Source organism: Biomphalaria glabrata, chromosome 4 (assembly GCF_947242115.1).
Source record: "Biomphalaria glabrata chromosome 4, xgBioGlab47.1, whole genome shotgun sequence".
NCBI lineage: Eukaryota > Metazoa > Mollusca > Gastropoda > Planorbidae > Biomphalaria > Biomphalaria glabrata.
The window spans coordinates 20,898,927-20,926,065 of NC_074714.1; the positions used below are offsets into that span (position 1 = coordinate 20,898,927).

General features: G+C 36.8%; 2 protein-coding genes across 5 annotated transcripts in view; one reads left to right on the plus strand and one right to left on the minus strand.

The window, feature by feature from the left end:
* Window positions 1-27,139, minus strand: part of LOC106063065 (histone deacetylase 6-like) — a 189,063-nt gene that overhangs the window by 42,329 nt on the left and 119,595 nt on the right. For all 4 annotated transcript variants that reach the window (XM_056025926.1, XM_056025924.1, XM_056025925.1 and 1 more), the window contains 3 exons: window positions 16,721-16,767; window positions 14,259-14,750; window positions 12,244-12,416 (listed from right to left, as the gene is read on the minus strand). In XM_056025926.1, coding sequence (XP_055881901.1) covers window positions 12,244-12,416; window positions 14,259-14,750; window positions 16,721-16,767 — 712 coding nt within the window. The remainder of the gene's footprint in view (window positions 1-12,243; window positions 12,417-14,258; window positions 14,751-16,720; window positions 16,768-27,139) is intronic.
* On the plus strand, window positions 20,578-23,875 carry LOC129925722 (uncharacterized). The gene is made up of 2 exons (XM_056025928.1): window positions 20,578-20,922; window positions 20,956-23,875. Exons 1-2 carry the CDS (start codon window positions 20,665-20,667, stop codon window positions 22,723-22,725), a joined length of 2,028 nt encoding a protein of 675 aa, XP_055881903.1. The 5' UTR covers window positions 20,578-20,664; the 3' UTR covers window positions 22,726-23,875.

The following is a 27,139-nucleotide window of genomic DNA, read 5'->3' on the forward strand; positions in this document are numbered from 1 at the left end:
GCGACTACACACAGGTATCTTGGTGCATTTCATGTTCCCTGATCAATGAGTGGCGGTGATAGAGTCTGACCGAGTGAGGTACGAACGAGTTTTTGTACCGCTCCGTTCTTGTTTTGATTGACAGCAGTCGCCCACTTCGCGACGACCTGGCGTAGTTCTGATGGAGCGGGTGGCCGTTGTCTTCCAAGATTTTTTCGATTTTTCTTAGGCACGTTTGTTCAAAAAGTTCCTTTAAATGTGGTAATGTTGTGAGTGTAATTTTTGATGCTTTTTTAATGATGTTTTCTAGACGTTGCAACAGTTTAGATGAGGCGTTGCCTTGCCAACAACTTATTCCGTATGTTAGCAGATTTTGTACAGTCGCGCCGTAAAATGTCTCAAGGATCTTCTTATTTAATTTAAAACTGTTGAGTTTGTATAGAAAAAAGAGTCGCTGGGCTGTTTTCTTTGTCAGAGTTCCAAGGTGGTCTTCCCATGAAAGCTTGTTGTTGATGATAATGCCTAGATATTTATATGCCTTTACTTGTTCTATAGATGTAGTGTTTATTTGCAGTTCACGTATAGTTTGTTTTTTCTTTCTAAAATCTATTATAAGTTCTTTAGTTTTTGTTACATTCAGTTCTAGAAAGTTGTCGGTGCACCAGTTTGTAAACTCTTCTATCGAGCTTCGATACTGAGTTTCGTCTCCTGAAATAAGACCGACTATGGCAGTATCATCAGCGAATTTAATGAGTTTAACTGAGTCATAGATGCTTCTTATGTCATTAGTGTTAAGAGTGTATAGTACAGGAGAAAGTACACAACCTTGTGGAGCACCCGCACATAGTACTCGAGTTGACGATTTGGTGTTGTTGACTTTAACATACTGGGGCCGTTGGGTTAAAAAGTTTAGAACCCATGCTTGCAAGTAAGGGCTTACATTTAAGTTACTCAGTTTGTTTATCATTAGATGTGGCTGTATGGTATTGAAAGCCGAGGAGAAATCTACGAAGAGGACTCGTGCATATGTTTTGGGTATATCGAGATGCTTATAAAGCTGGTCCAAAAGCAATAGAATGGCATCCTCAGTTCCTCTAGCTGCTTTGTATGCAAATTGGTGAGGGTCTAGGCTGTTATTGACTTTTGCTACAAGTTGTTTAAGGATATATTTTTCAAAACATTTCATAACAATAGGTGTTAGTGCTATGGGCGGAAATCATTTCAGCAATCTATTTTTGGTTTCTTAGGCACTGGTATGATTTCTGAAGTTTTCCAGATGTTTGGAATTACGCACGTTTGCAATGACTGGTTAAAGATATGACAGAAGATACAAGAAATTTGCTCCGCACATAGCTTGATCAGCTTGCCACTAATTTTGTCTGGTCCACAAGCTTTTGTTACGTCTACTCTTTTAAATAACAATGTCACTTCATCCTCCGTTACAAAATTGACGTAGGGCTCTTGTTTTCCTTTGGACAGAGTGTTGAAAAGTTCTTTGTGTAGATCAACAAAATCTTCTTTGTCAAAACGAGAATAAAAATAATTTAGTTCGTTGGCGAATTTCTCATCATCAGCCACTAAAATTTGTTTTCGTTTTGAGGCGCAGCCTGTTATTTTCTTTAATCCCTCCCAGCATTGTATGCATTATGTCAAGATTACATGTAGTTGTGTCTCTAAATATTAAAGTATGCATTATGTCAAGATTACATGTAGTTGTGTCTCTAAATATTAAAGTATGCATTATGTCAAGATTACATGTAGTTGTGTCTCTAAATATTAAAGTATGCATTATGTCAAGATTACATGTAGTTGTGTCTCTAAATATTAAAGTATGCATTATGTCAAGATTACATGTAGTTGTGTCTCTAAATATTAAAGTATGCATTATGTCAAGATTACATGTAGTTGTGTCTCTAAATATTAAAGTATGCATTATGTCAATCATAGACATCGCACATTATATTTAAAACTGTTCGTACTGAATTTGTTATTCACTTGAAAAAGTCTCAAAACACTGATAATAAAATTTTTGTCAAACGTTATGTTTTATTGTGTGTGTGTGTGTGTACGTTTATAAATGTCCTTCGAACTCGAGAAACTAAAATATAAACAGAAGAACAAAATGACACTATCGTAAATGATCCAACCAAATGTAATCCTTGGAAGTATTTTAGCTTAACGTTGGGAGTAGCTACAGTAAACCACTGCAATGATTTCTCCAAATACCAAATATATTTTTTTATGTATATGTATGTATAGATATATTTTATTTACTTTGTACGTCCTAGGAACTGTTAAAAATATATTGTATTTATTATGCCATACCGTGTACAATGGAATACATTAGAAAGCCTAACACACATGTTCAAACCAAAGGGTAGTCGGGCCGATGTCCCGAAAGAAGAAACCAGCCGAGAAATGCGAAAAGAACAAGGAATTCCTCAAGAGATAATGCTATGGCATAACATTGAGTCCATGAGTACATCTCACAGTCAGCACCGTTGGTTTACATTACTGTCACATATCTAGATATTATATTTATTTCCATTTTCCAAATCAAACAAAATGTATGAATTACCACTATATAATGAGCTATTTGGCTTTTTTAAAAATTGATTGAAGTGTTGTCTTTGACAATAAATAAATGTACAAAGCTTCAACTTGATCCGATCATGGAAAATGGGAGCAATAACGTATTCAAAATTTTTACCGGGCAGACTGGCAGAATAAGTTGATATTAGCTTTATTAAAAAAAGAGAGAGAGAGAGAAACAAAGTATAATTCAAGGTAGAAAAAGAAATGGCACCTCCATAAAAGTGTGGGGAGGGGGAAACGAGGTGTGCTAATTTAAACATTCTTCAAAAGAAATACAACTGAAGATCTCTCCTAATGTTATGGAAAAACTAAATTGTGTTTTATCTAAATCCTTAGGACGTGATTGAGCTTTGGGAAAAGAAGACGGTATGCCAAATTCGTTTGGCTATACAGACAGGAAGTGGCCAGCTCAAAATCACGAACGTCGTTCAGCAAAATCTAACCTGGACAATATCAAGAGCACGTCTGGGGGCCTTGGGGCCAAGTTGGCGGGTCAGATGTGTCACCCAAAGACATTGTCTAGAAACCGGAACATCGCCAGATGTATTGACTGCTGAGTCAACTCAGTCCATTTTATTCTTCAAGGCGCCCCTCGGAAACAAGAGCCCACATTCTTTCAGTTGATGTTTCTTATACAAATTTCGCAAACCCATAAACCATAAGGAACATCTTCTGGTGATCCGACTTATATGACCCATCTACATTTTTCCGTGGTCACCACTAACAAAGCTATTGGTATTCTTTGTTAAAATTATTTCTTTTTGTAACGCAGTCATTAATATTTTTTTTACAACGAATATGGTGCCATAAACATGAAATTAAACTCAATAACATCTCCATACAAAACTCTATTTAAATATTTTCTTAGGTTAGAAAGTATTCTATAACATTTTGAAATAAAAAGCCATGTGTTTCAATTTTTAAAACATTTTTTTTAGTAAATTCAAAGAGATGCAGAATTGAATACAATACGAATCAAAGAGAAATCCCATTACCAAAAACTGAACAAAGGAGAGCTAGAGAAGTCATGTTCCATATAAAGAGAAGTCATGTTCCATGTATAGAGAAGTCATGTTCCATGTATAGAGAAGTCATGTTCCATATAAAGAGAAGTCATGTTCCATATAAAGAGAAGTCATGTTCCATATAAAGAGAAGTCATGTTCCTTATCTAGACACAAAGAGAAAGACAGAAGCAGCACTACGAAGATGATAAACCAAGAAAGCACACAAAATACGTCGGCCCATTAGATGCACTTACAGGAAGCCATTTAAGAAAAAAAAAAAGAAGTGGACCATCCAACAAACAAGTATCAACAAAAATCTAACGAAATGACAAGTAACGAAAAGACAAGTAACAAGAGAGAAGTAACAATAAAGAAAGAACATTTACGAAAGAACATTTACGAAAGAAAAAAAAACACAAGTCACAAATGAATTTTCAAAGTTTTGTATAAGAAACAATAACATTTCTTGTGTATGAAATAAACAAACAGAACTGTTCGGCGTCATTTCATTAACACTAAAACCTCTCGCCTCTCTACACCTCTCGCCTCTCTACACCTCTCGCCTCTCTAGACCATAGAGGTTTTATTTTTTTTTTTGTTCTTTTATATTTGATGTTGTTGTTGTTTTTTTTTTATAATAGAGAAACCTTAATTAATTTCTGTCTTGGTGGCACCTGATACTCAATATTTTCCGAGTCATTGTTTTCCAATGCAAAAGATTAAACAAAAAGTGGTAATGTTTTTAAATCGCGCAAACATCTCCATGTCTTTACGTAAAAATAATCAATCAACGTAAAATTGTTTTCAATTCTAATCGGTAGAAATAGTCTGACAAATCACAAAACATCAACCTGACTAGTTATGTCTTAACACATTTTTCATTGATTTTTTTTATGCTTTGCGCAATTTGCAAGTAGAATCGCTTTCAACTGTCTAGATTTTCACTTGTCTGCAGAGAACAAAACTTTATGCATACAATGAATGACATTTTGGTAGCATTTTCGTTAGAAATATCATTGGAGTCGGGTAATTACCTTGACAACCATTCTCTAGCAAATAAAAAGTTGTATCAATAATTAAAAATGGGGGTTTAAAAGGAAGAAAATAAAAAGATGTTCGTTGCATGGCAACCTTTCTAATGCAAGTCTATTTTTTTCTTAATATTTAAAAGCAACAAGGTTACAAAAACAGTTTGTGTGGAAAAACAAACTCAAAATCGGTCCTCGAAGAGGTCCACCCAGGCAGGTAAAAAGGCAGGTTTCAATATTTTCAGAAAGGACATCATAATAAAATTCTATCAAAGACGAATGGCAGAGAAAATTGAAGAAAAGGGGTTGACAGATCATGTGTGATGACCCAGCGGTCCAGCAGACCAAAAGATAGGTGAAAGTGAATGTGAAGTAAGATGTGAACCTGGCCTAACTATGTCTTATAATGATCTAATTGTTTGTAAAGGTTCAATCTCTTATTCAAATCCTCAAGAAGAATACATTTCCGTAAAAAAAAAAAAATTCCTCTTTGGTAGAGTGTTTCGTTACTATTACGTAGCGCTGCAGTTCGCAGCGATATAATGAAAAACTACTTATTAATTGTTTTAAATTCTGTCCAACATATATGCACACTAAATAGATTTTTTTCTCTTTAAAAAATAGTTAACATTTTTTGTGTGTAAATGTAGTAGTTAGTATGACAGAACTTACTTAACTAAGCAATACAAATGTAAAAAAAAAATAATTTGTTGACAAAAAATCTAAAACCGTTTGCATAAATGTGCTAAAAATATGGTTAATAGAGATCTCCTTTACTAAAGAGCTTCCCGTGTTTGTTACTATTAATAGTGAATAGTAGTAAAAGTGGTTTATTTTTATGAAAAATCTGCTTGCATATATACTTTTAAAATTAGATGGTTCACTTTCGGAAAAGAAAAAAGTAGACGTTGAATCACAACTTTGAATGATCTAGAATATCATGCTGTCCGATGTTCATTTTCTCTTCTACTTTCTGAGATTTAAACGGGACGGACGGACGGAGAGACAGACGGACGGACTGACAGGCCAAACAAAACTAATAGCGTCTTTTCCCCTTTCGGGGGCCGCTAAAAAAGTGTCGAAGCCAGACAAAATTTTTATATAGATTCCGCCCCCCCCCCATTTAAAAAAAAATACAAATAGTGTATAATATAATGTTAAGGACGATTCATCAAAGGAGTCGACATCTATGATTATGCAATAAAATCTGTTTTAAAATAACTAATACATATTAAAATTAATTTTTTCTTTACTTTTACCTTCCTTCTTTTAGTAAAAGAAAATTGTATTATTATTTTTTGCTTTGCAAACGTGAATGCCTCTTAATGGAAAACTGGAGCCTATAGAGCTAGAAAAGATTACAACATGGTGCTGTGTCCAACAAACAGAAACTGACCACAACGTAACTGGATCACAATCAGGGAAATTGTGTTTACGTCTGTGTCTGCCTGCAATTACTTTGAATTCCCCTCGGGGTGGCTCGAGAAACTATGACATCCGTATTTCCATGTTTTGGAAAGGAAGAAGCAAACACAATCTAAGTCAATTTTTAGACAAGATCAAACTTAGAGACAGAAACTCGGTCCAGTAGTGACAAGATTGGAAAAGAACTTCAACAATTCAATAAATGGTTCAGTGAAATTCAGTCTTTACTTCTACCAAAATTCATTTAATATTGTGAAAAAAAAAAACAACAATAGTGAAGATTAAAGAAAGACGCCTAGAATCTCCCTGTCAGTGTCACTGTGTTCAAACTGAACTATTCATTTCGATCTAATGAGATAAAGATGTCACCAACCAAGACAGCAGCAGCAAGCAGCTGTGGTACAGTGTTAAGTCTAGTTCTTGTTCTAAGACTTAGGAATGTGATTCTTCTCTACGATGGATGCCTGGTGCCCATAGGAAGCAGAAAGACCGGGGTGTGTGTTTGGGGGGACCACATTCAAGGAAATGGGGGATAAAAACTGTTTCCACCAAACCAAATAAAAACTGGGATGTTGTAATTACTCGGTGATTGGTTTATAGCTCCAAACAACTAGTGCAACTAAACTGATGCAGGCGATTACATTTTTAATGAAATAAATCTGAAAAAAAACTTGAACCGACTTAAATATCACATTTTTTGTTTCAACTTGAAATTAGATGCATGTAGGTGTTACGAGCAGATGAGCCTAGGAATCAAACACCAACAGTCTCCTACATATAGTAGATCATGAAGACTTTAATCTTGATTAACAATTAATAATATATGCACACTAACTTCAATTACATTACTCCATTCTTTGCTCACTTTTCTCTCTCTCCCCTTTCAACACGCATTCGCACCATTCCACATGGGCACTATGCTGCGCACGTAACAGTAGGAATACAAAGTGAAATGAAAACAATGAAACAACTCATTCAAACTACACTTCTTTTCTGCCTCACGTCACTGGTAGTCTTTCACTTCCCCCTAATTCTGTCTCTTAACTTTAATTACAACAGACCACAAAGTGATTTCATCATAAACTCTCCAGTCAAAGCATCCGTCATACACTTCCCTTTGTTAAATCATACACATGCACATACACTTCAATGATTTTTCTTATTTTTTTAATACGTATTTGTATTTGTGTGTAATTTATTGCTGTAAAAAACAACCAGTTAACTTCTTGTACACTGGACTGTAGTTAGAAACGTTTTTCTCCTATCACTAGAGCTTTGTATTGCTACAGTGAAATAAAATGTTCATTATTTGGCTGCATTCTACTGCTCACTATCCAAATACTATCACTATCTAAGTAGACATTAGAAACAAATCTCGGACGGAGTGATCTAGTATGTAGGCGTCGGGAACAATACTTCGGACATTTGTTATGATGTATATGTGTGTATATTTGTTGGTGTTGTTTTCGTGCGAATAAATACCACACATGTGGTTTTACAAGTATAAGACATATCACCCCTTTGCTAAGTAGGCCTCACTGTCTCTATATAAAACAAAATTAATTAATTATGACTCAATGATTAATTATTGTTTTTTTCTCCTCATTGACTTATCGCTGTTATCGACAGTGAAAATAATTGTGCAGAGTTTCAACTTGCTCCGAGAATGGGAGCTGAGAGAACTAATGTTGACAAGATTCCATTCAAACAAAGTAAAAGTCTAGAGTACAAACAAAATGGTGGGTCCCTGGTCATTTTATTTCTGTCTCAAAGTAAGTCTTTTAAAAAAGTTCATGGTATCATATAATCAGCATTGGAACTGGATAAACAGCAGTGAGATAACATCATGACAAACTTCTAACATCTCTCAATGAACTGATAACATCATGACAAACTTCGAGCATCTCTCAATGAACTGATAACATCATGACAAACATCGAGCATCTCTCAATGAACTGATAACATCATGACAAACTACTAACATCTCTCAATGAACTGATAACATCATGACAAACTACTAACATCTCTCAATGAACTGATAACATCATGACAAACTTCTAACATCTCTCAATGAACTGATAACATCATGACAAACTACAAACATCTCTCAATGAACTGATAACATCATGACAAACTACTAACATCTCTCAATGAACTGATAACATCATGACAAACTTCGAGCATCTCTCAATGAACTGATAACATCATGACAAACTACAAACATCTCTCAATGAACTGATAACATAATGACAAACTTCGAGTATCTCTCAATGAACTGATAACATCATGACAAACTACTAACATCTCTCAATGAACTGATAACATCATGACAAACTACAAACATATCTCAATCAACTGATAACATCATGACAAACTACAAACATCTCTCAATGAACTGATAACATCATGACAAACTACTAACATCTCTCAATGAACTGATAACATCATGACAAACTACTAACATCTCTCAATGAACTGATAACATCATGACAAACTACTAACATCTCTCAATGAACTGATAACATCATGACAAACTTCTAACATCTCTCAATGAACTGATAACATCATGACAAACTACAAACATCTCTCAATGAACTGATAACATCATGACAAACTACTAACATCTCTCAATGAACTGATAACATCATGACAAACTTCTAACATCTCTCAATGAACTGATAACATCATGACAAACTACAAACATCTCTCAATGAACTGATAACATCATGACAAACTTCGAGCATTTCTCAATGAACTGATAACATCATGACAAACTTCGAGCATCTCTCAATGAACTGATAACATCATGACAAACTACTAACATCTCTCAATGAACTGATAACATCATGACAAACTACTAACATCTCTCAATGAACTGATAACATCATGACAAACTACTAACATCTCTCAATGAACTGATAACATCATGACAAACTACTAGCATCTCTCAATGAACTGATAACATCATGACAAACTACTAACATCTCTCAATGAACTGATAACATCATGACAAACTTCGAGTATCTCTCAATGAACTGATAACATCATGACAAACTACTAACATCTCTCAATGAACTGATAACATCATGACAAACTACTAACATCTCTCAATGAACTGATAACATCATGACAAACTACTAACATCTCTCAATGAACTGATAACATCATGACAAACTACTAACATCTCTCAATGAACTGATAACATCATGACAAACTTCTAACATCTCTCAATGAACTGATAACATCATGACAAACTTCTAACATCTCTCAATGAACTGATAACATCATGACAAACTACTAACATCTCTCAATGAACTGATAACATCATGAGAAACTCCGAGCATCTCTCAATGAACAGCGTCCAAAAAAAGGCATTCCCAAGTTATACCTAACGATTTCTTTGAGCCTGGGTCAGTGCTAGTTAAATCTCTTCTCATTACGATCACAACCTCGCCTATCAGTTCTTTATGTCACTTTTGAGGGCTGGTAACATTGAGTTAAAGATTTCCCAGAGTTTTGTGAACGTCTGTGTCATAGTGACCTAATACAATGCCGTTACCAATACATCTGCTTCTTTTTTTTCAACGGCTTCTAGCCAGAGGTACGAGGGAATTATTATTTCAAGCACCTAACAAACTATGATCAATCACTGTCTACAACAACAATTCTTGCAAACAATACAACTGAAAATCAACGTTAGAACATATTAGGCCACTAAGACAATTAGCGCTTTAATTAGGGTTGTGTATGTCTCTCTCAAGAGCGCGGTCAACAGTATACACACAAAACGGAGGACAATATTTAAATCAATTCCTATGACGAAACTAAAAGTAATATATTTGTCTTTAAATTTAAAGCTCGAAAAGTTTCACTGTGCTTCATGTATCCCCAGGATTGTTTTATTTTTTTAATACTGAATTTTGTGTTAAAAAATGACAAGCTTCTTACTAATAGCATTATCCGGTCTTTAAACACACACAAGTGAAACCAAAAAAACAAAAAAGAAACTAGATTTTATTGATGATCTTTAATATTTTACAAAAGAGAATATTTCTCCACTGTCCATCAATTCCCTTCAATATTTTCATGTTGCAAGTATTTAATGTTGATCGTAAATGTTCAAACTATTCGAAAGAACAGCAAGAGAGACAAAAAATCTCACCCGGATATTGCATTTTTAAAAGAACATTTCCAGAATTCAAGTCATTAAGCGAATCTCTCAAACCAGCATGGCAATAAATGTTTGGAAATATTTTTTTTAAATGTAAGTAGAAGAAGTGAGCGTAAGGTGAAATCCAATAAATAAAAATATTCTAATTTAGTAAACTTTCTCTTGTATTGAACACATCACCAAAGAGAACTGACTAGAGACATTTTCCGTTGGCTCACTTTCAATCTTCTAGTTTACAAAGAATAAAAGTGACACTTTAGCTTAAAAATATACAAATCATAGCGTGTAGAAAATAATTTGACCAGTATTTCTATACTAAATATTTGAAGCCTCAGTAGTGTTTAAACAAGAAGTATATTAAGAAACATTGCCAGGGTAATGGGTAACAAAGTCATCCTTCAAGGTACAGTGAAAGGAGCAGGAAAACAGGATGGTTGTCCAAAGAAATGGCTGTCTGGGCAGCGTAAAAGAATGGACGGGTTCACTCTTGAGTTTCTGCTAAGGAGAGCTTCTAACAGGAAAGGGATTTGGATATTGGAACCGTAACAGCCACTTTATGACGCAAGGGCCAGATGATGCTGATGACTGGGTGACGTACAACTTAAGTTTTATTTTCCTGAAATGCAGTACCATTTCATTTCAGGCTTGAAGGTCTACAATACATTGAACAGCACAGCACAAAGACCAGGCGCCTTTCGTTCTGTCCACTCCCGTGTCTATGTCATCTCTGTCATATGTTGGTTCTTTGTTCAGTGTTTCTCATTTATGCATCAGAGTATTTTATGCGCTGTTTACAAAGACGCCTAAACGTCAACGCTTCATGTGTTTGGTTTGGATGGCTGGTTCTTTGTTGGATTTTCCCCCCTGTATTGGGTTTAAGTTTTATGCTATTTTCTTCTTGACGTCGTTGCTCCCAATCGGGTTCCTCATGTTCAGTGATGATCACAAGAAAGTCATCTATATTTTGTTTAGGGACTCAGGCTTGGGACACTGTGGTAGTCAAGCTTGATCTGAACAAAGACTGCGGGATTCGGGCGGGCCATACTTGGTCGTAGTGCATGGACTGTATTTGGTTGTGGACAGTGTGAGCCCGGACTGTATCACTGGCATTTTGACTAAGTTGTGCCTTTATGTTAAGCCAGTAATGTACGTGTACATAATACACACTCACTGGAATAGTACTTGATATTTAGTATTGACTATTTCCTTTAAATTGCTTGTACGAACTATCATTTACATCGTATCATATCATTAAACCTTTGTTACTTTCTCGCTTGTTGTTAACTATTATACGTTAGCCCTTGGCATTACTTATTTTTGATACTTGATTAACTTAATGACAAACTAAGTTGAAAGACTGTCAGGGGTGCCCGGGATGACGAGCCAAGGCCAAACACAACCCCCCGTCCTACCCACCGTAGAAACCAATTCAAATATTAAATAGAGTCCCTTAACCCTAACCTAATCCGAAGTACAAGCAAAATATAAAAAAAAATGTTTTTTTTTAACAAAGCTTATCTAAGGGGAATAACAGAAAAAATAAATAAATCAGTCATATCTCTCAATATTGCAAGGTTCAACTCCATTTTCTATATAACATAAATTAATTACTATTAATTGATTAACTTATTAATTATTTTTTTGTGATGGATTCATGCATTGTCATGGGCTATGGGTAATCGTTCCAAATAAGTGAAAACGTTCAAGACGTCTGTTTGTAGTCGCTCAATAATCTCTTTATATTGTGTCTGTTCTTTATGGGAATGTTGTGGTGGTTTATAATTGAGAAAAAGAGTCCATGTAATCATAACTAATCCCCAATAAGGATCTGTAAAGCTGGGGTAGTCTTACAAATTTTGTACCATACAGACAGACGGAGAGAGTTAATATAAACTTTGTAATGAAATTCAATATCCGGCAAGACTCAAACATATGATCTTCCACACAGCATAGGGATACTCTATCACTCAGCCATTTTACAAAGCCAGTCAAATAATAATGGAGGGGGGGGGCTCATGCTTGAATTACAAACTACGTACCTGTGTCCTAACCAGATCAAGGACATTGGCAGGTCGGCTCGATCCTCCCCAAGCCCCTAGGCTCTCATCTCCTCCACCAGTCACCTGGTTAGCATCCCTACTAGAGCCAGCAACAGTGGCCGCCTCTGATGTTGAAGAACGAGTCACTCTTCTAAAGGGTGGCGCTGGAAACTCTGAGAAAGAAATCATGAGTAGAGCATCTGGGTTGAACAACTTAAGCTTGAACCTAGAATAGTTCGTACTAACAATTGGATACAAGTCGCACACCAAACACCGACATCAATTCAATCACTTAGACTTTTGAACTAGCCACAGCAAATAGAGATTGGCATGGATTTCTTCAAAATTGATTGTCTATATTGTATACATATGCAAACATTTAGCAAAACAGTTTTAAAAACGAAAGTGTACTCTTTAGAAAGACCTAATTAAAGTGTGCACATGTAGACATTTTCAGCAGAGTATGGCAACAAGAGCAACATTGTAGTACCTGGAGTTATATAACATTCATTTGTGAACATTTATTTTTTAAATAGATCTAACTCTTAGGTACTGCTAATATAAAATGGTATGTTAAGTCTTCGTTATAAAATACTTCCTGTTACAGCTCTTCATTCTCTTACAGAGTAGATCTTGTTTTACACACTGGACAAGTCTGAACTTTTACATCTCGGATTCGAATGAACAAAGTTGATGCGTTTTTTTTGTTTAAATTATTTTTTTGTTTACATTAGAATAACAAAAAAAAAAGTGTCCTAATTCATAACCTTTTTTTTTTTTGTAACTATGTAAGCCCTCATTATAAACATTTTCCCTAATGGCATCTGGTGAGTCTAGAAAAACTTAAGCTTTTATTTCCTGACGTCCTCAGCTGTACACCAGGAGGACCCCCCCCCCCTTTTGCCCAACAGCAGACATTCCAGAAACATGAACACACATACAAAGTCCATTTTACGTAACATAACTTTTTTTTATTTTTTTTGAGAATGTATTTACATGCCAGTAAAGATGCTTTATTTTATTTTGTTTTTTTAATAGGCGACATCCAGGTTCCAATAAATCTTCAAACTAGAAAGCAGATGTTCTTCATTATTCCAATTTAAACAGAAAACTGTAATCAACCCCAGTGAGACAACAGCTTCCTCTGCGTCTCATAAACAAAGCATCTCGGTCACAAGGGGGTCTGAGCAACCACATAAATACACAGCGCTTTTTTCTTCTTAAGTTCTGACTTAAGAGACAATGGAACACTTTTCTTCTAACTGGCGGCACGTGATTTGAAAACAAAAAATATTAAACAACGTGATTCTCATTAAGATCTAGGAATAAATTATCAGTCAATAAATATTAAACAAGGTTACAAATCGGCCCCCGAAGTGGTCTACCTAGAGTCTTCACCAGGATTCGAACACGGGACTTTTGGTTTCAAGTGCTTTACCACTCAGCCACAGCATCTCCATATATTCATTTAGCGTACACTTATACTTTTTTAAAATAATAATTATTAACCTTATCCATACACTCAAAATTAATAATGTTACTTGTAATAAAGAGAAAGTAAAAAAGAGATTTATTCTTCTTACAAAATTAGATAAATTGGCAACAAAAAAAAAAATTCTTGACCAATTTAAGTTATGGAATGAAATAGCTAGAAATGACTTGAAAGACTTGGAGTAGGTCTACTTGGACCAGACATTCCCCTCGCAAAATAAAAATTAATATCTCCATTGTCATATGTCATACAAACTAGACATAGTAGATCTAGATAGATCTAGACCTAGTTTTAGATCTAAATCTAGATTCAAGATCTAAGTCTAGGTCTAGAAAAAAGTAACCATCAGAACTTTGAATGATCTAAAATATCATGATGTACGATTTTCATTTTCTCTTCTAGTTTCTGAGATCTAAACGGGACGGATGGACGAACAGACAGGCCATACAAAACTAATAGCGTCTTTTCCCCTTTCGGAGGCCGCTAAAAAGTAAAAACATGCGTTGTGTAATGAACATCTTACCTATGGTCTCTTCGCGGTCTTTGTATTGACTAGAATCCACCGCAACAGGCTCGTCTATTGCAACGTATTCATCGTGTCCAGTGGCGAATCTGCTGAGTGGCGGGGAACCTGGATCGTTGGCGTACACAACAGATCTGTACGGTTCTATTGGCTTCTGGCAGGAGAAGATCTTCTTCACCGGGTCACTCACGCGGTCGTAAGGGTCATCTGGGTCGACCCACCTCTTAGGTTGACTCGCCGAAGAGGCGGTGTCCAAGCTGAGGTTGCCCATGGCCGATATGATCTCTTGCTCAGGGGCAGATTCCGGTCCATCATTGTGGGACTGGTTGACGTCCTTAAGTTTTTCCTTTGCACTGGGCAAGCTCAAGGAACTGTAAGTGATTCTGGCGTCGCTGCTGCATGTGAGGGCGCTGTCGGTCTTGCTGGCGGTAAGGCCGGAGGTAGAGGTTATGTCTGTGATATCAGTGGTTGTGATGTCCGAGATATCAGAAGCTGTAAATAATAATGATAATAATATCAATAATAATATTGGACTAAAATCAATTGTAAAAGGATGAGGAAAGAATGAGAACGAAGAAAAGTAGCGCATTGTTGAGGAGTTATGGCCGACATTTTCAAGAGAGTACAAAATATTTATCTACATCTATATATTAGAGGAAAGAGTCGCCTGAAATTATTATTAGACTATTGCCCTTCTCGCCACTCTTTGTAAGGAAAAAGGAAAAGAGAAAAAAATCAAATGGAATGTCTGATTTTTATAGTTAATTATCAAACCAAACATGATTTTGAAAAAAAAAGTACTTAAACTTATTCCTTCCATATCGTGGATGTATAAGTGATTTGTCTGTCTGTGAAGGCGCTCTTTCTTTCAGCAGACAAAAACATTTACGGTAGGCTACTTTGGAAGTATTTATTCATTTCCTTTAATCGCCTCAATGTGTACATTGTGTACATTTACCTTCCTTTTGAGCACGCTGCTAAATAGTGCTGATGTCACATTGGGGCCGAATGAGAAGACAACATTGGCGTGTGACCGACTGCTTCTCAAACAACTATTTTGTTGAATTGATAAGGGAGTCTAGTCCAAAGAACACGAACTGTATTATCCAATCTATAAAACTGACGTTAACCTTGAGCAACAAACTAATGAAGAACTTGACATCATCAGCCTATTGATCACAAAGTCTAAAAGGGAACTTTACTTTAAAACTAAATGTCTTTGCGCCATTCGATGAAAAGAAAAGCATTTATCTGTAGAGAGATTCAAGTTCTTGTTATGTGTGTCTTTCTTCATTGGATCTAAGATGTATGAGACAGAAAGATTGTGAAGGACCTATTCAGTGTGTGTTTTAAGCTCTTTTAAGCTCACTTAAAAAACAACTACTTCCCAAACATTTTCCTTATAAGCTAAAGGAGCTGTAGCTCAATGAACGTAACATCTATTATATTGTCCATGATGGTAATGATCGGGATATTGGCACGTGCTAACATATCAATTAATGCACAGTAACCTTATCCTACGACCTAAGTGCTCAAGCAGACTGGACACAAAGAAATCAGACATTCTGAGGCGTTCTTTTCACAAAGTCTTATCTAAAGTCTGAGAAATATCAGGCAGACTGGACACTAACAAATAGATCACAGAAAGTATGATCTAAATTTAATAAGCCTAGCAGTTTTAAAGCCTATGATTACAAACAAACATATTTCATCAATTTAATAGTAAGCCACGATTTTTTATAGTTCAATTTGTCTTTTAAAATCCTTTATTGTAAGGCTTTGTCTTCCTTTGAGCGTGTATCTGATAACACAGACATCAGGATTCCAGCTCCCGTGGCCTCAATGTGGCGCGTGAATGGAAACGTCTAGTAGGGGAACTGAATAAGGTAATGACGGATAGCGAAGCAAGCTTCCATCGGGGCACCTTGGGAGAGTTTTTTCTTTTTAAATCTTACTCGAGGTGAAGATAAAAGAACCGAAAACCCAGTCCAACAAGTCCATCACGTTGTTCCATAAGGGGAGGGGAGGGCATCATAAAATGAGCAATAGGAGTGGCGGCCCTTGCACGGAATTGTGGCGGTTACAGTATAAAAATATGAAGAAATATTTCACGTAGATAGTGCTGCCTTCGGCTGCTTATAGAGCGGGCCCATCACCGGAACGCTGGGCGCTACATATATGGTACGACCCAACACAGTAATGGTCACTACCATCATGAACCTTAAGACAAGACTTTAGGTGTAGAGCTCCCGCTCAACGCCTGACCGTTGGATAAAATCTTTTCTAAAGTCAATCGGGATATGGCAGATTCCCTACTGGACTTTATGGTAGGTAGCCCTAACAGGTTCAATCTACCCATGCATTACGTCTAATCGTTTTCTCCTATCTAAGATTGGATTTCACAGAAAATTTCAAGTTCATAGAAGTGCGAAGAAGCAGCTTATTATTGTGTCATTACTTACTTGTTTTGGTTTGGTTGCTTTTAATGTTGCCGCAACTGATGGTCTTTCTGGGGAGAAATAAACACACCAAATTAATAAACGTTGACAATAGAATGCTTGTTAGGAAAGAGATAAAAGCGTAAAGCTTAAATGTGCAGACTATTCAGCTTTAGACCTAAAGCAGGCGTGGACTACAGAGTTCATTGGGAAGCTTTACTGTTTAACAAAGCTTATAATAACACACTTCGTCTGTCTGGGAGGATTCTGTGAAACATTTGTACTCCCACTTCCCTTCTCGGATCAAGTGGAAATTTGTACAATTATTCATTTTCGATGACAATATATAATTTTTTTTAAATTTATTAAGTGGGTAATTAATTAATTTTGTTAGATATATAGAAAAGGAGATATAAACCTTGTAATATTGAGAGATGGCAGGAATTGAACTCTGGCCTGCCTTTATTAAATATAAGCTGTTGTTTTCTTTTAAAGTATTTTGTCTATTTTGCTTTGTTTTTGTTTCTAACACAATAAACCATAAAGAAATAAATGGTTTCGTCTAAGTCACAAATAAAGCTTGCCACAAGAAATTCTCAAACAGCGGAAACAGATTGTGGCACACAGGACATCACACATCAGAAATGCCATAGCGATCTTAAGAGTTCAATGCCATACATCAAACAAGGACTTGACACAGCAGCCATATGTCAAGATATGGCATGAGTTACCAGCGAGATACACCACTCTACACGTCCATAGTACTAATTAGGATTTTCTTGAGGGAATCAAGCGGTAATACCAATGCTACAATGGATAGTAAAACTGATAAGCCCGGGCGATAAATGTTGACAGTCATTGCTATGTTCTAAGACTGCTTGAAAAAAAAAAGGGTTTGGCTGGTACCATTAAATAAGATAATTCTAGTTTTATTGTTTCTGTGAACTTAGATCATCAACTTTGAAGTAAAAGCCATTTTCACTAAAAATATGATTAGAAGCCGTCTGTGTAGCACTGACATAAAATATTACTTAGAATTTATCATCAATACAGGACATTTTTTTTTTGTTTACTCTGTCTGTCTGGCCAAAAGTTTTTACACGTTATTTCTCCGACACCCAAACTCGGATCAAGCTAAAACTTTGCATACTTATTTCTTTTACTTGACAACACAAGAATCAATTTAAAAAATTAACCAATTAGTTTAATTAACTATTGGTAATTACTTATTTCGTTTATTATCTCAAACAAAGAAAAGAAATGGTACTTGACTGAGGTGCCGGTATCACTGAATTAGTCCCCTTAATAGACTGTCGTCTGGCTTGGTGAACACAAACAAGAAATAGACACAATAGATAACTAAACGATCTTTCATGTTCATAGACTTTTCGCTAGTAGAGTAGCTAACGCGTTGGCTTGAGAAGGCTTTAGCCCAGAAGTTCGAATTCAGGCCGGTGCATTTAAAAAAAAATACATTTCAAAGCGATCACCCAGAGGGCATATCCCTACCCATTCCCAACTGGTCCATATAAGAGATAGGATCACAGTGTATTGAAAATGCTAAAAACATGACAATGCGCTAAACAAAAACAAATGGTAAAAAAATATTTCTAATCACACAGATTTATTATTGTTCATCTAGACTTATTACAAATTTTATTAAATGACTGATCCAAACTAATTGATACATTTAATATAAGCTTGGTTGTTTTTTTAAAGTATTTTTTTGTATGATTAATTTTTTTTTGGTGATGCATCAATTTACCACATCGAAATGGTATGTAAACTTACACAGACAGTAATAACTACTTTAAAAAAAATATTGTGCTAAATTGTATAGAATTGAACGTTTAGCGTGTATGTCTAATCATACATAATAGATTACGACTATTCTAATATTATTGTTATGACATGATTAGGAAGTAGTTAGGAATTAGTTATTTGTTTCGGGAATAGGGTAAAGTTTTAATTAGCGACAAGTGACGTGACAGATCTTTAAAAAATAAGAACGCTCTAAACGACGCTAGAAGGAGGACGCTTATTGTAAAGTAGGAGACTTGAGTACGACATTATTGACATCGGACGATTCCCCTTTGAGTATTAAACGTATTGTTAGAACAACATATCAGCGTCGACTACATATTTGATTGTTTCGGCCTTTCGCCGGTGTTACTGAAGTGTTGAGTTCAGCGTTACCTACAGTTAGATCTACACTAGACAGATTGTCAAGAATCAACACCGCGCAGAGGTCTTAACAACGTGGCGACCCCAGACTCGGAGCTCACTGGCATCAACGTTCAGAAGGATAGAAGCCCTCTGTTAGGAGGAGGCAGAAGTTAACGTCATCGGCCTAGTCTGCAGCTAGACCCTGATTATACAGCCACGTCGGCGAAGGAAAGCCAGTGAGACCCTGGACTCGTAGACCTAGGAGGTAACGAAATATTGATCTAGATCTACATTTGTAATTTGTAAACGCCCATACGTTGGGGCATCGTACTGAAGCCTGTAGTTCGGTATTGAGAAAGCTACAGTTGTTGAAGGGAAGAAAACCGTCCTGTCGAAGCCGTACTGAAGAGATATCGCCTGCCCGGCATCTTGAGAACGAACGTGAAGGTCACCTCTGCAAGGCCAAGATCGACCGTTGAGGTCACGCCAAAGAACTTGTGACGTAGGAACCATCTTACTGCCTACGGCACTTAAGTACAGTAGTGCTAATCTGATCTACGTCTCGGCTGAATCTGTGCTACACGTTAGATAGCCAGATAGCCGGTATTTTAGCACTGGACTTTGACTTTGTCGCTGGGTCAACTGTTAGACCGTTCCAGTGTCACTTTGGACAGACGACCACCTGGAACCACCGTACCTGCCTTGGAACCAGCAACCGGAACCAGACTCTACGTCACCGACGAACCGGAGCCAGACGACAGATCACCGTGAACCAGAACCAGACGCCGTACCACCGAAGAACCGGAGCCGTTGCAGACCAGTACTGAAGGACCTTGGAGAGCCGAAACGTTCGCTGTCTTTATCTCACCGCTAGGGAAGACATCGCCGTGAGCCTTGCCGCCGGGACAGACATTAGCGTAGGAAGAGTGGACCCGAGACTGACTGTGGAGTTATCGCATCGCCGCTTCTTAGACAGATAAGTCAAGTGTTATTTAACTACTTTCTCCTTAGAATAATTAGAGTCTGTAGGGAAGTGACCACTCGCTAGATTATCACTACCAGGTTAAATCGTGGTGGATTGGGGATATCCTTAAAATTAGGTGTAATCTAGCAAGAGGTCCAGATATACGTTTAGCTGTTAATTCGTCCTGTATGTGAATGTGAATCATTTAGTTAAGTTTTTTTTGAGTAACGTCATGTATTAATTGTTTGCAATACTCCTGTCTTAAGTCTTACTGTCAGACGAAAGTCTCATTCATTAGAACTAGATCTATAGTTTGGTGTTTAACGTATTTAGGTTTATTTTCATAGTTTATTTGTATGAGTAAGTTATATACACTCCTGGCTGTGAAAGCAGGTAAGAAGTAACTAAGATCTAGCGTAATCTAGACTAGATCTGGGGAACAATCGAGGTGAAGCCTGATTGCCCATTTGTAATTTTAGTATTTGTAAATAGACAGGTTGGTCTATTTACCGGCGACTCGTGTTGAGTAACACATAGTCGGTGGAGCGTGCGTGTGTCGCACATCGTATTCAGTCGGGTCAGGGTGTAGCCTACACGCCTACAAACTGGTGCCAAGGATACTAAGTGTATCTTGGAAAGTACAGAAGTTATTAGAAGTCGGAGTTGGTAGTCTAGACGCCGAGGGTAGAGTGGCGAATTTAATTTATTTGAATCAAGAGGTATTAGGTTACGCTCAAAAGGTAATTTGATTTATAGAACATAGATAATAGAAGCTATTAGGCCTGTGTGTAAGATAATTTAAAAAAAAAAAAAAGCGAGGTAAAGTAACAAAGGTAATATGGCAACTACTTCAGGCTACGACCTGGAAGAATTTAGAAAAAAACTAATTCATGAAGCTAAGACAGAACTAGAACTGCGCGGCAAAGAACTAACTGCCTATGTACAGCAGATGGTGGCGGCAGAAGCAGAACGCTTGGAGAGAGAGAAAGCTAGAGGCAGAGAAAAAGAAAAAGAAGAAGCAGAACGCTTGGAGAGAGAGAAAGCTAGAGGCAGAGAAAAAGAAAAAGAAGAAGCAGATCGCATAGAGCGGGAAAAGGTTAGAGAGGCAGAAAAGGTAGAGAGGGAAAAGGTTAGAGAGGCGGAACGCATCGAGAGGGAGAAAAAAGAAGAGGCGGACAGAAAAGTGAGAATTCAAGTAGAACAGATGAGGATAGAGGCTGGTGTAAGTGTGCCCACCGAAGGAAACAGCAACAATAGTGCCAACATAGAAAGCCATAGTAGCGCCGCATGGATGAAGAAGAAAATCCAACCTTTTGCGGAAGACAAGGACGACATCGGCGACTATCTGAAACGCTTTGAAATTAAACTTGCAAAGTTTAATGTTCAGGAGAAGGAGTGGTCCGAAATCTTGTTGGACTTCGTACATGGGAAAGCCCTCACGATTTGCCAAAACCATGACCACTCCATGCAAAACAGCTATCAGGTGCTAAAGAAGGAACTGCTAAACGCATACGGGCACAACGCGGAAACATTCCGAAAGGAGTATTATGAAAACACTCCATCCAGCCAAGTTGATCCCCAAACAACTATCAACTCAGAGAAAGACTTCTTCACTAAATGGCTCGGATTCGAGAATGTGGAGAACACCTACGAAGGGTTGAAGAACTTTATCTTGATTGATAACTTTATCAATAAGTGCGACCCTCAGTTACAGTCCTTTGTAAAAGAAAGAAACCCTAAGGTAATTGAAGACTTGGTAGAAATTATTAGGATCTTTAAGAATGCTTACCCAAACAACCCACTTTCAGTTAGCGACCACAAAAAAGTTATTGACCTGGTAAATTATGTAAAGAGAAATGATGTTAGTGATAGGGATTATGGCAGGAGAAATGATAGGTCCAGGGAACGTGGGAACAATGGTCGGGATAGGTATGACGGCATAAAGGATAGATCCTGGGAAAATGAAAACAATGGCAGGGAAAGTTATGATAGGAGAATAGATAGATCTAAAGCGGATGATAGAAACTTTAGGGACGTTACATGTTTTAACTGTCAGGAAAAGGGACACATGGCATACCAGTGTAAGAAACATAGAGGGAATGGAGCTGGCAATAGAAATGCACAGGGTAATAGTGGCACTAGTGATAGGAGAGGTAATCAAGAAAACCGTAGACAAGAGAGGGATAATCGGCCACCAGATAGGGTTAATTTTGTAAGGAGCATTCAAGACAGGGATCGGGATAGTGGACATAGTGAACCAGATGAAGAAATTAATTACGTTGATTGTGGGGAAGATAGATTTAAATTATATCCAGGCATGATAAATAATAAACAGGTAAATGTGATCCGGGACACAGCTAGCAGTACACTCGCAGTTCGAGGGGGATTAGTGAAATCTAAGGATTATTTAGGCTATACCAAATCAGTCAGGTTGGCAGACGGCGCAGTTAAGAGATTCGAAGCGTGCAAAGTGTTCCTTCGACCTCCATTATACACAGGGTATTGCGAAGGGGTAGCCATGCCGAGGTTATCTAGAGATGTTTTACTTGGAAATGTAGCAGGTGTCAGCGCCGCTTCTGACAAACAGGTTAGAAGTTGGAAAAGCAGGTATGGCAACATGAGGCGAAATAAACCTAGAAATGACAGAATTTGTTTTAACTGCCATAAACATGGGCACATCGCTAAAGACTGTTGGAGTAGGGCAGAACAGTCTGAGCAGAAGATTGCGAGTTCGGATAGGAGGCGCAGGTCTGTATCCGATAGTGATGATAGAAGAGATGACTGTGGTAGCGGTAATCGCAAGTCATATAGAGGTAGAAGGCCACAAGCGGGCTATAGTGGTGTAAGAAGAGATGTTAACTCCAGTTGGAGCGAACAAATGTATGAGTCGGGTAGATAGCCTGTGAAACATAGCACTATGAGACTGTAGTGTGTAAATAAGTTGGATTTTATTTAATTGCTTATTCTTAATTAATTGACTTAACTAGTTGTCATAACTAGATGGGTATTAGGTTGTTTAATGTATCTTTGAATAGTATATTTATGTTATAATATACATGTAATTTGGTTATCAGTAGATTGACTCATGTTAATTATGTAATTTCGGGTAGTATGTATGCATTGCATGTATGTGTGTATGAATAGAAAGGGCATTTATAAGGCGACGATGTAGTTACATCAAGGAAAAGTAAGTTTTATAATTTATTCTTTGTATTTGAGCATTATCATACATCAGTCAAGAGTTAGGTCGTGTGGGGACAAGTAAGTGGAGAGAGGAAATAAAATACACTTGTAGATGCCCGAAAGAACGTTAGGTGTATAGTGGGAGAACGAGCATTGATAAATATCAATTTGTCATATTAGGTAAATTGTCTGTCCTGACGTGTGAGGGAAAGCGGTAATCTCCGGAACGTGATGTGATGATGTATAGATAGACACACCTATAGTGTCAGCGCAAACGAACTATGTCGGCGGTCACCTATGGCACATCACATTGGACAGTATCAGTTAGTGACACTTGAGGGAAATATGTGTTCAGAGGAACTTGATTGTGGACACAGAAAGAGAAGTTGAAATCGCAATCAAGACTCAAGTTGTGTTGTCTTTTATGTTTCCCTACATTTTGGCCCTTGCACATTGTAAGACTAAGACAGTAGATTAAAAAATTGACAGGCAATTTTTTTTAGCGGGAGGGGGAGGAGTTGTTATGACATGATTAGGAAGTAGTTAGGAATTAGTTATTTGTTTCGGGAATAGGGTAAAGTTTTAATTAGCGACAAGTGACGTGACAGATCTTTAAAAAATAAGAACGCTCTAAACGACGCTAGAAGGAGGACGCTTATTGTAAAGTAGGAGACTTGAGTACGACATTATTGACATCGGACGATTCCCCTTTGAGTATTAAACGTATTGTTAGAACAACATATCAGCGTCGACTACATATTTGATTGTTTCGGCCTTTCGCCGGTGTTACTGAAGTGTTGAGTTCAGCGTTACCTACAGTTAGATCTACACTAGACAGATTGTCAAGAATCAACACCGCGCAGAGGTCTTAACATTATACGACTGTTTGTCTCCAAGGTAATCAGCTTTCTCTTCACACTTAGCTTTACAGTGATAGGCTCAACACCCTAACACCCCCCCCCCCCCCAAAGCATATCATATCATCACAAAGCAGAGAAATAGTGCACACACATCTTGTATCTTTCGTTACACATACAATTCAAAAACTTATAACAGCAGTGGTTGAGTTTTGATTATTGAACCAAAGAAAACAACAAAAAATGCAAGAGACCGTAGTGACCCTATCTATAGCCTTGAGAACAGGAACTACGCTCCCCCCACCTCATCATCAGCATTGATCATAACTTTATCATCCAATTCTCTGAGGTCCGGTTTCATTCTGTTCTACGGTAAACAGCAGCCTGGACTCAAGGGAGATAACAACAGGCACGGAGACTTAAAACGTCTATCATTTTCTGCCCTTAATATCAGGGCATCGCTTTGTTTACGTTTCTCAGGGACAGCTAAGTCCTTTGAAGTTCACTAGTTGATGCACGTACAACTTTGAAGTTCACTAGTTGATGCACGTACAACTTTGAAGTTCACTAGTTGATGCAAGTACAACTTTGAAGTTCACTAGTTGATGCAAGTACAACTTTGAAGTTCACTAGTAGTTGTAAGTACAACTTTGAAGTTCACTAGTAGATGCAAATATAACTCTGAAGTTCACTAGTAGATGCACATACAACTTTATAGTTCACTAGTTGATGCAAGTACAACTTTGAAGTTCACTAGTAGTTGTAAGTACAACTTTGAAGTTCACTAGTAGATGCAAATATAACTCTAAAGCTCACTAGTAGATGCACATACAACTTTATAGTTCACTATTAGATGCACATACAAATTTATAGTTTACTAGTAGATGCAAATACAACTTTGAAGTTCACTAGTAGATGCACATACAACTTTATAGTTCACTAGTAGATGTAAATACAACTTTATAGTTCACTAGTAGATGCACATACAACTTTGAAGTTCACTAGTAAATGCAAATACAACTTTGAAGTTCACTAGTAGATGCAAATACAACTTTGAAGTTCACTAGTAGATGCAAATACAACTTTATAGTTCACTAGTAGATGCAAGTACAACTTTGAAGTTCACTAGTAAATGCAAATACAACTTTGAAGTTCACTAATAGATGCAAATACAACTTTGAAGTTCACTAGTAGATGCAAATACAACTTTATAGTTCACTAGTAGATGCTAGTACAACTTTGAAGTTCACTAGTAGATGCACATACAACTTTGAAGTTCACTAGTAGATGCAAATACAACTTTATAGTTCACTAGTAGATGCAAATACAACTTTGAAGTTCACTAGTAGATGCAAGTACAACCTTATAGTTCACTAGTAGATGCAGATACAACTTTATAGTTCACTAGTAGATGCACATACAACTTTATAGTTCACTAGAAGATGCAAATACAACTTTGAAGTTCACTAGTAGATGCACATACAACTTTATAGTTCACTAGTAGATGCACGTACAGTGAAGACATATCCTCGATCACCGCCCTGTTCTGTGCGATAAAACCAGCTTGATGCTCTTAGTCCGTGGCACAGATCAATTGTCATTTTGTTTAGTTGTTTTTTTTTACTTATCCAATATAATCTTCCGAAATTAAAATGCTCACTTTAAAAAATGTCTAGGTATAGTTTCTTAGTTATACTTGCTTTTAAAGATGCTTGACTAGATCTACATTAGAACTGACTTAATTTCCCTCATCAAAATAAACAAAACACATTTTTTCAAAGACAAATATCCTAAGTTTAGTGTATCCACATCAAACACAATGGTTCCCAGAGCGATGGCGCCCTAGGGTACTTGGGTTTGATTGCTCTATTTTGGGTACTGTTTTACTCCTTAGATCCTGACTAACCAAGTGTGAGAACTACTGCGTTAGTAAATCAAGGCGTTTATGAAAGAGAACCCAGAAAAACAGTACATTATGACTAATTTTGCAACGAAAGTAATATCAAAGGCTACAGCAAGATTTCTGAGAAAAGTAACAGTAAGGTATTTCTCTAAACATTGCCTAATGGTTGCTTTGTTAGGAAGATTTGCTTTCCATGACAAGACAAGATGAAAACTAACTAGAAATGGAATAACTAGGACAACGAGATTAAGGGAGGTAATTTGAAACCTCTGATATTGTCAACGAGAACGTTGGTTTCCTTTGTGCGGGGAGATAACTAGAGAGGTGCATCCTGTCAGAGACAATGAACAATACCCGTTAGACAACATTTCTTCCTGCTATTTACCATCATTCATAAACAGGAGTCCCATGATTTCAAATGAAGTTCCTAAGTATCTGTCTTGTACTAATAAAGTTTTTCTTGCTGTTACCCACTCAACACAAAAACTCAAATGGAGGAACACAAATTGGTTCTCAAGATTGTTAAGTGTTACAGGAGTCTGTTCATGACAATTGAAATATATGCGAACTTGCATCGTTCAAATATTTAGATGAACCTCCGAATGTATTTTTAAGAGACAAAAATATATTGAGTTAAAACAAAAACAACTATTTCTCAAAAACATTACTCAGGAGATGTAGAACTGAGTTAGAATTATACTGAGCTGAGTAAAAGATAAATAGTTCTGAGCTCTAGACGTGACATGAATGCAACCCTAGATCTGTCTTCTTTTTAAATTTAAATCGGTTGATTTAATCAATCTTATGTGATATTTGTTAGCTGAAAAGTTAACAGAAAACAGAAAAGAAAAACAGAACAGAAAAGTTGTACAAAGAGAACCAACTATCAATGAATCCACATGACACAATGTGTTGTTTCCTTCCAGAAACATCCTCACATCCAGTTTTTGGTGCACCATGACCTTTAACGTTTGGATACCTGCCTCCAGTTGGGACTTACATTATTGCATTCTTCTGTGATCTGTACATGCACATTTCGTGCTCACTTTAGTTCAAGAAAAGTGCTCACTTTGAATGTATCGATTACAAAGAAAAGAAAATGAACCGATTCGCTTTTTGTAACAACCCTACGCTAGGCTTCATCGACGGAGATTTTGTAGCGAAACATACCACAAGGACAAATCTTAGAAATTTAGAATACAGTTTTAAGATAGTTAAACAATCTTCTAAATGGTACTTTGGTTTCAAGCCGTCATGGTCGATATGAGGTAATTGTAGACTTTTAGAAGCAAACTTAAACGTTTCAGTCACGTAAAAAGATCTATTCAAAATGTTCTTGTGAAGAAAACTTTTCAATACGTTTTCGCTAA

What these genes read in the sequence shown, in the direction of transcription:
- LOC129925722 (XM_056025928.1), top strand. Translation starts at nt 20,665, where the DNA reads ATGGCAACTACTTCAGGCTACGACCTGGAAGAATTTAGAAAAAAACTA. An exon ending in ATCGCATAGAGCGGGAAAAG is followed by an intron (nt 20,923 to 20,955) that starts GTTAGAGAGGCA and finishes GAGAGGGAAAAG; the next exon opens with GTTAGAGAGGCGGAACGCAT.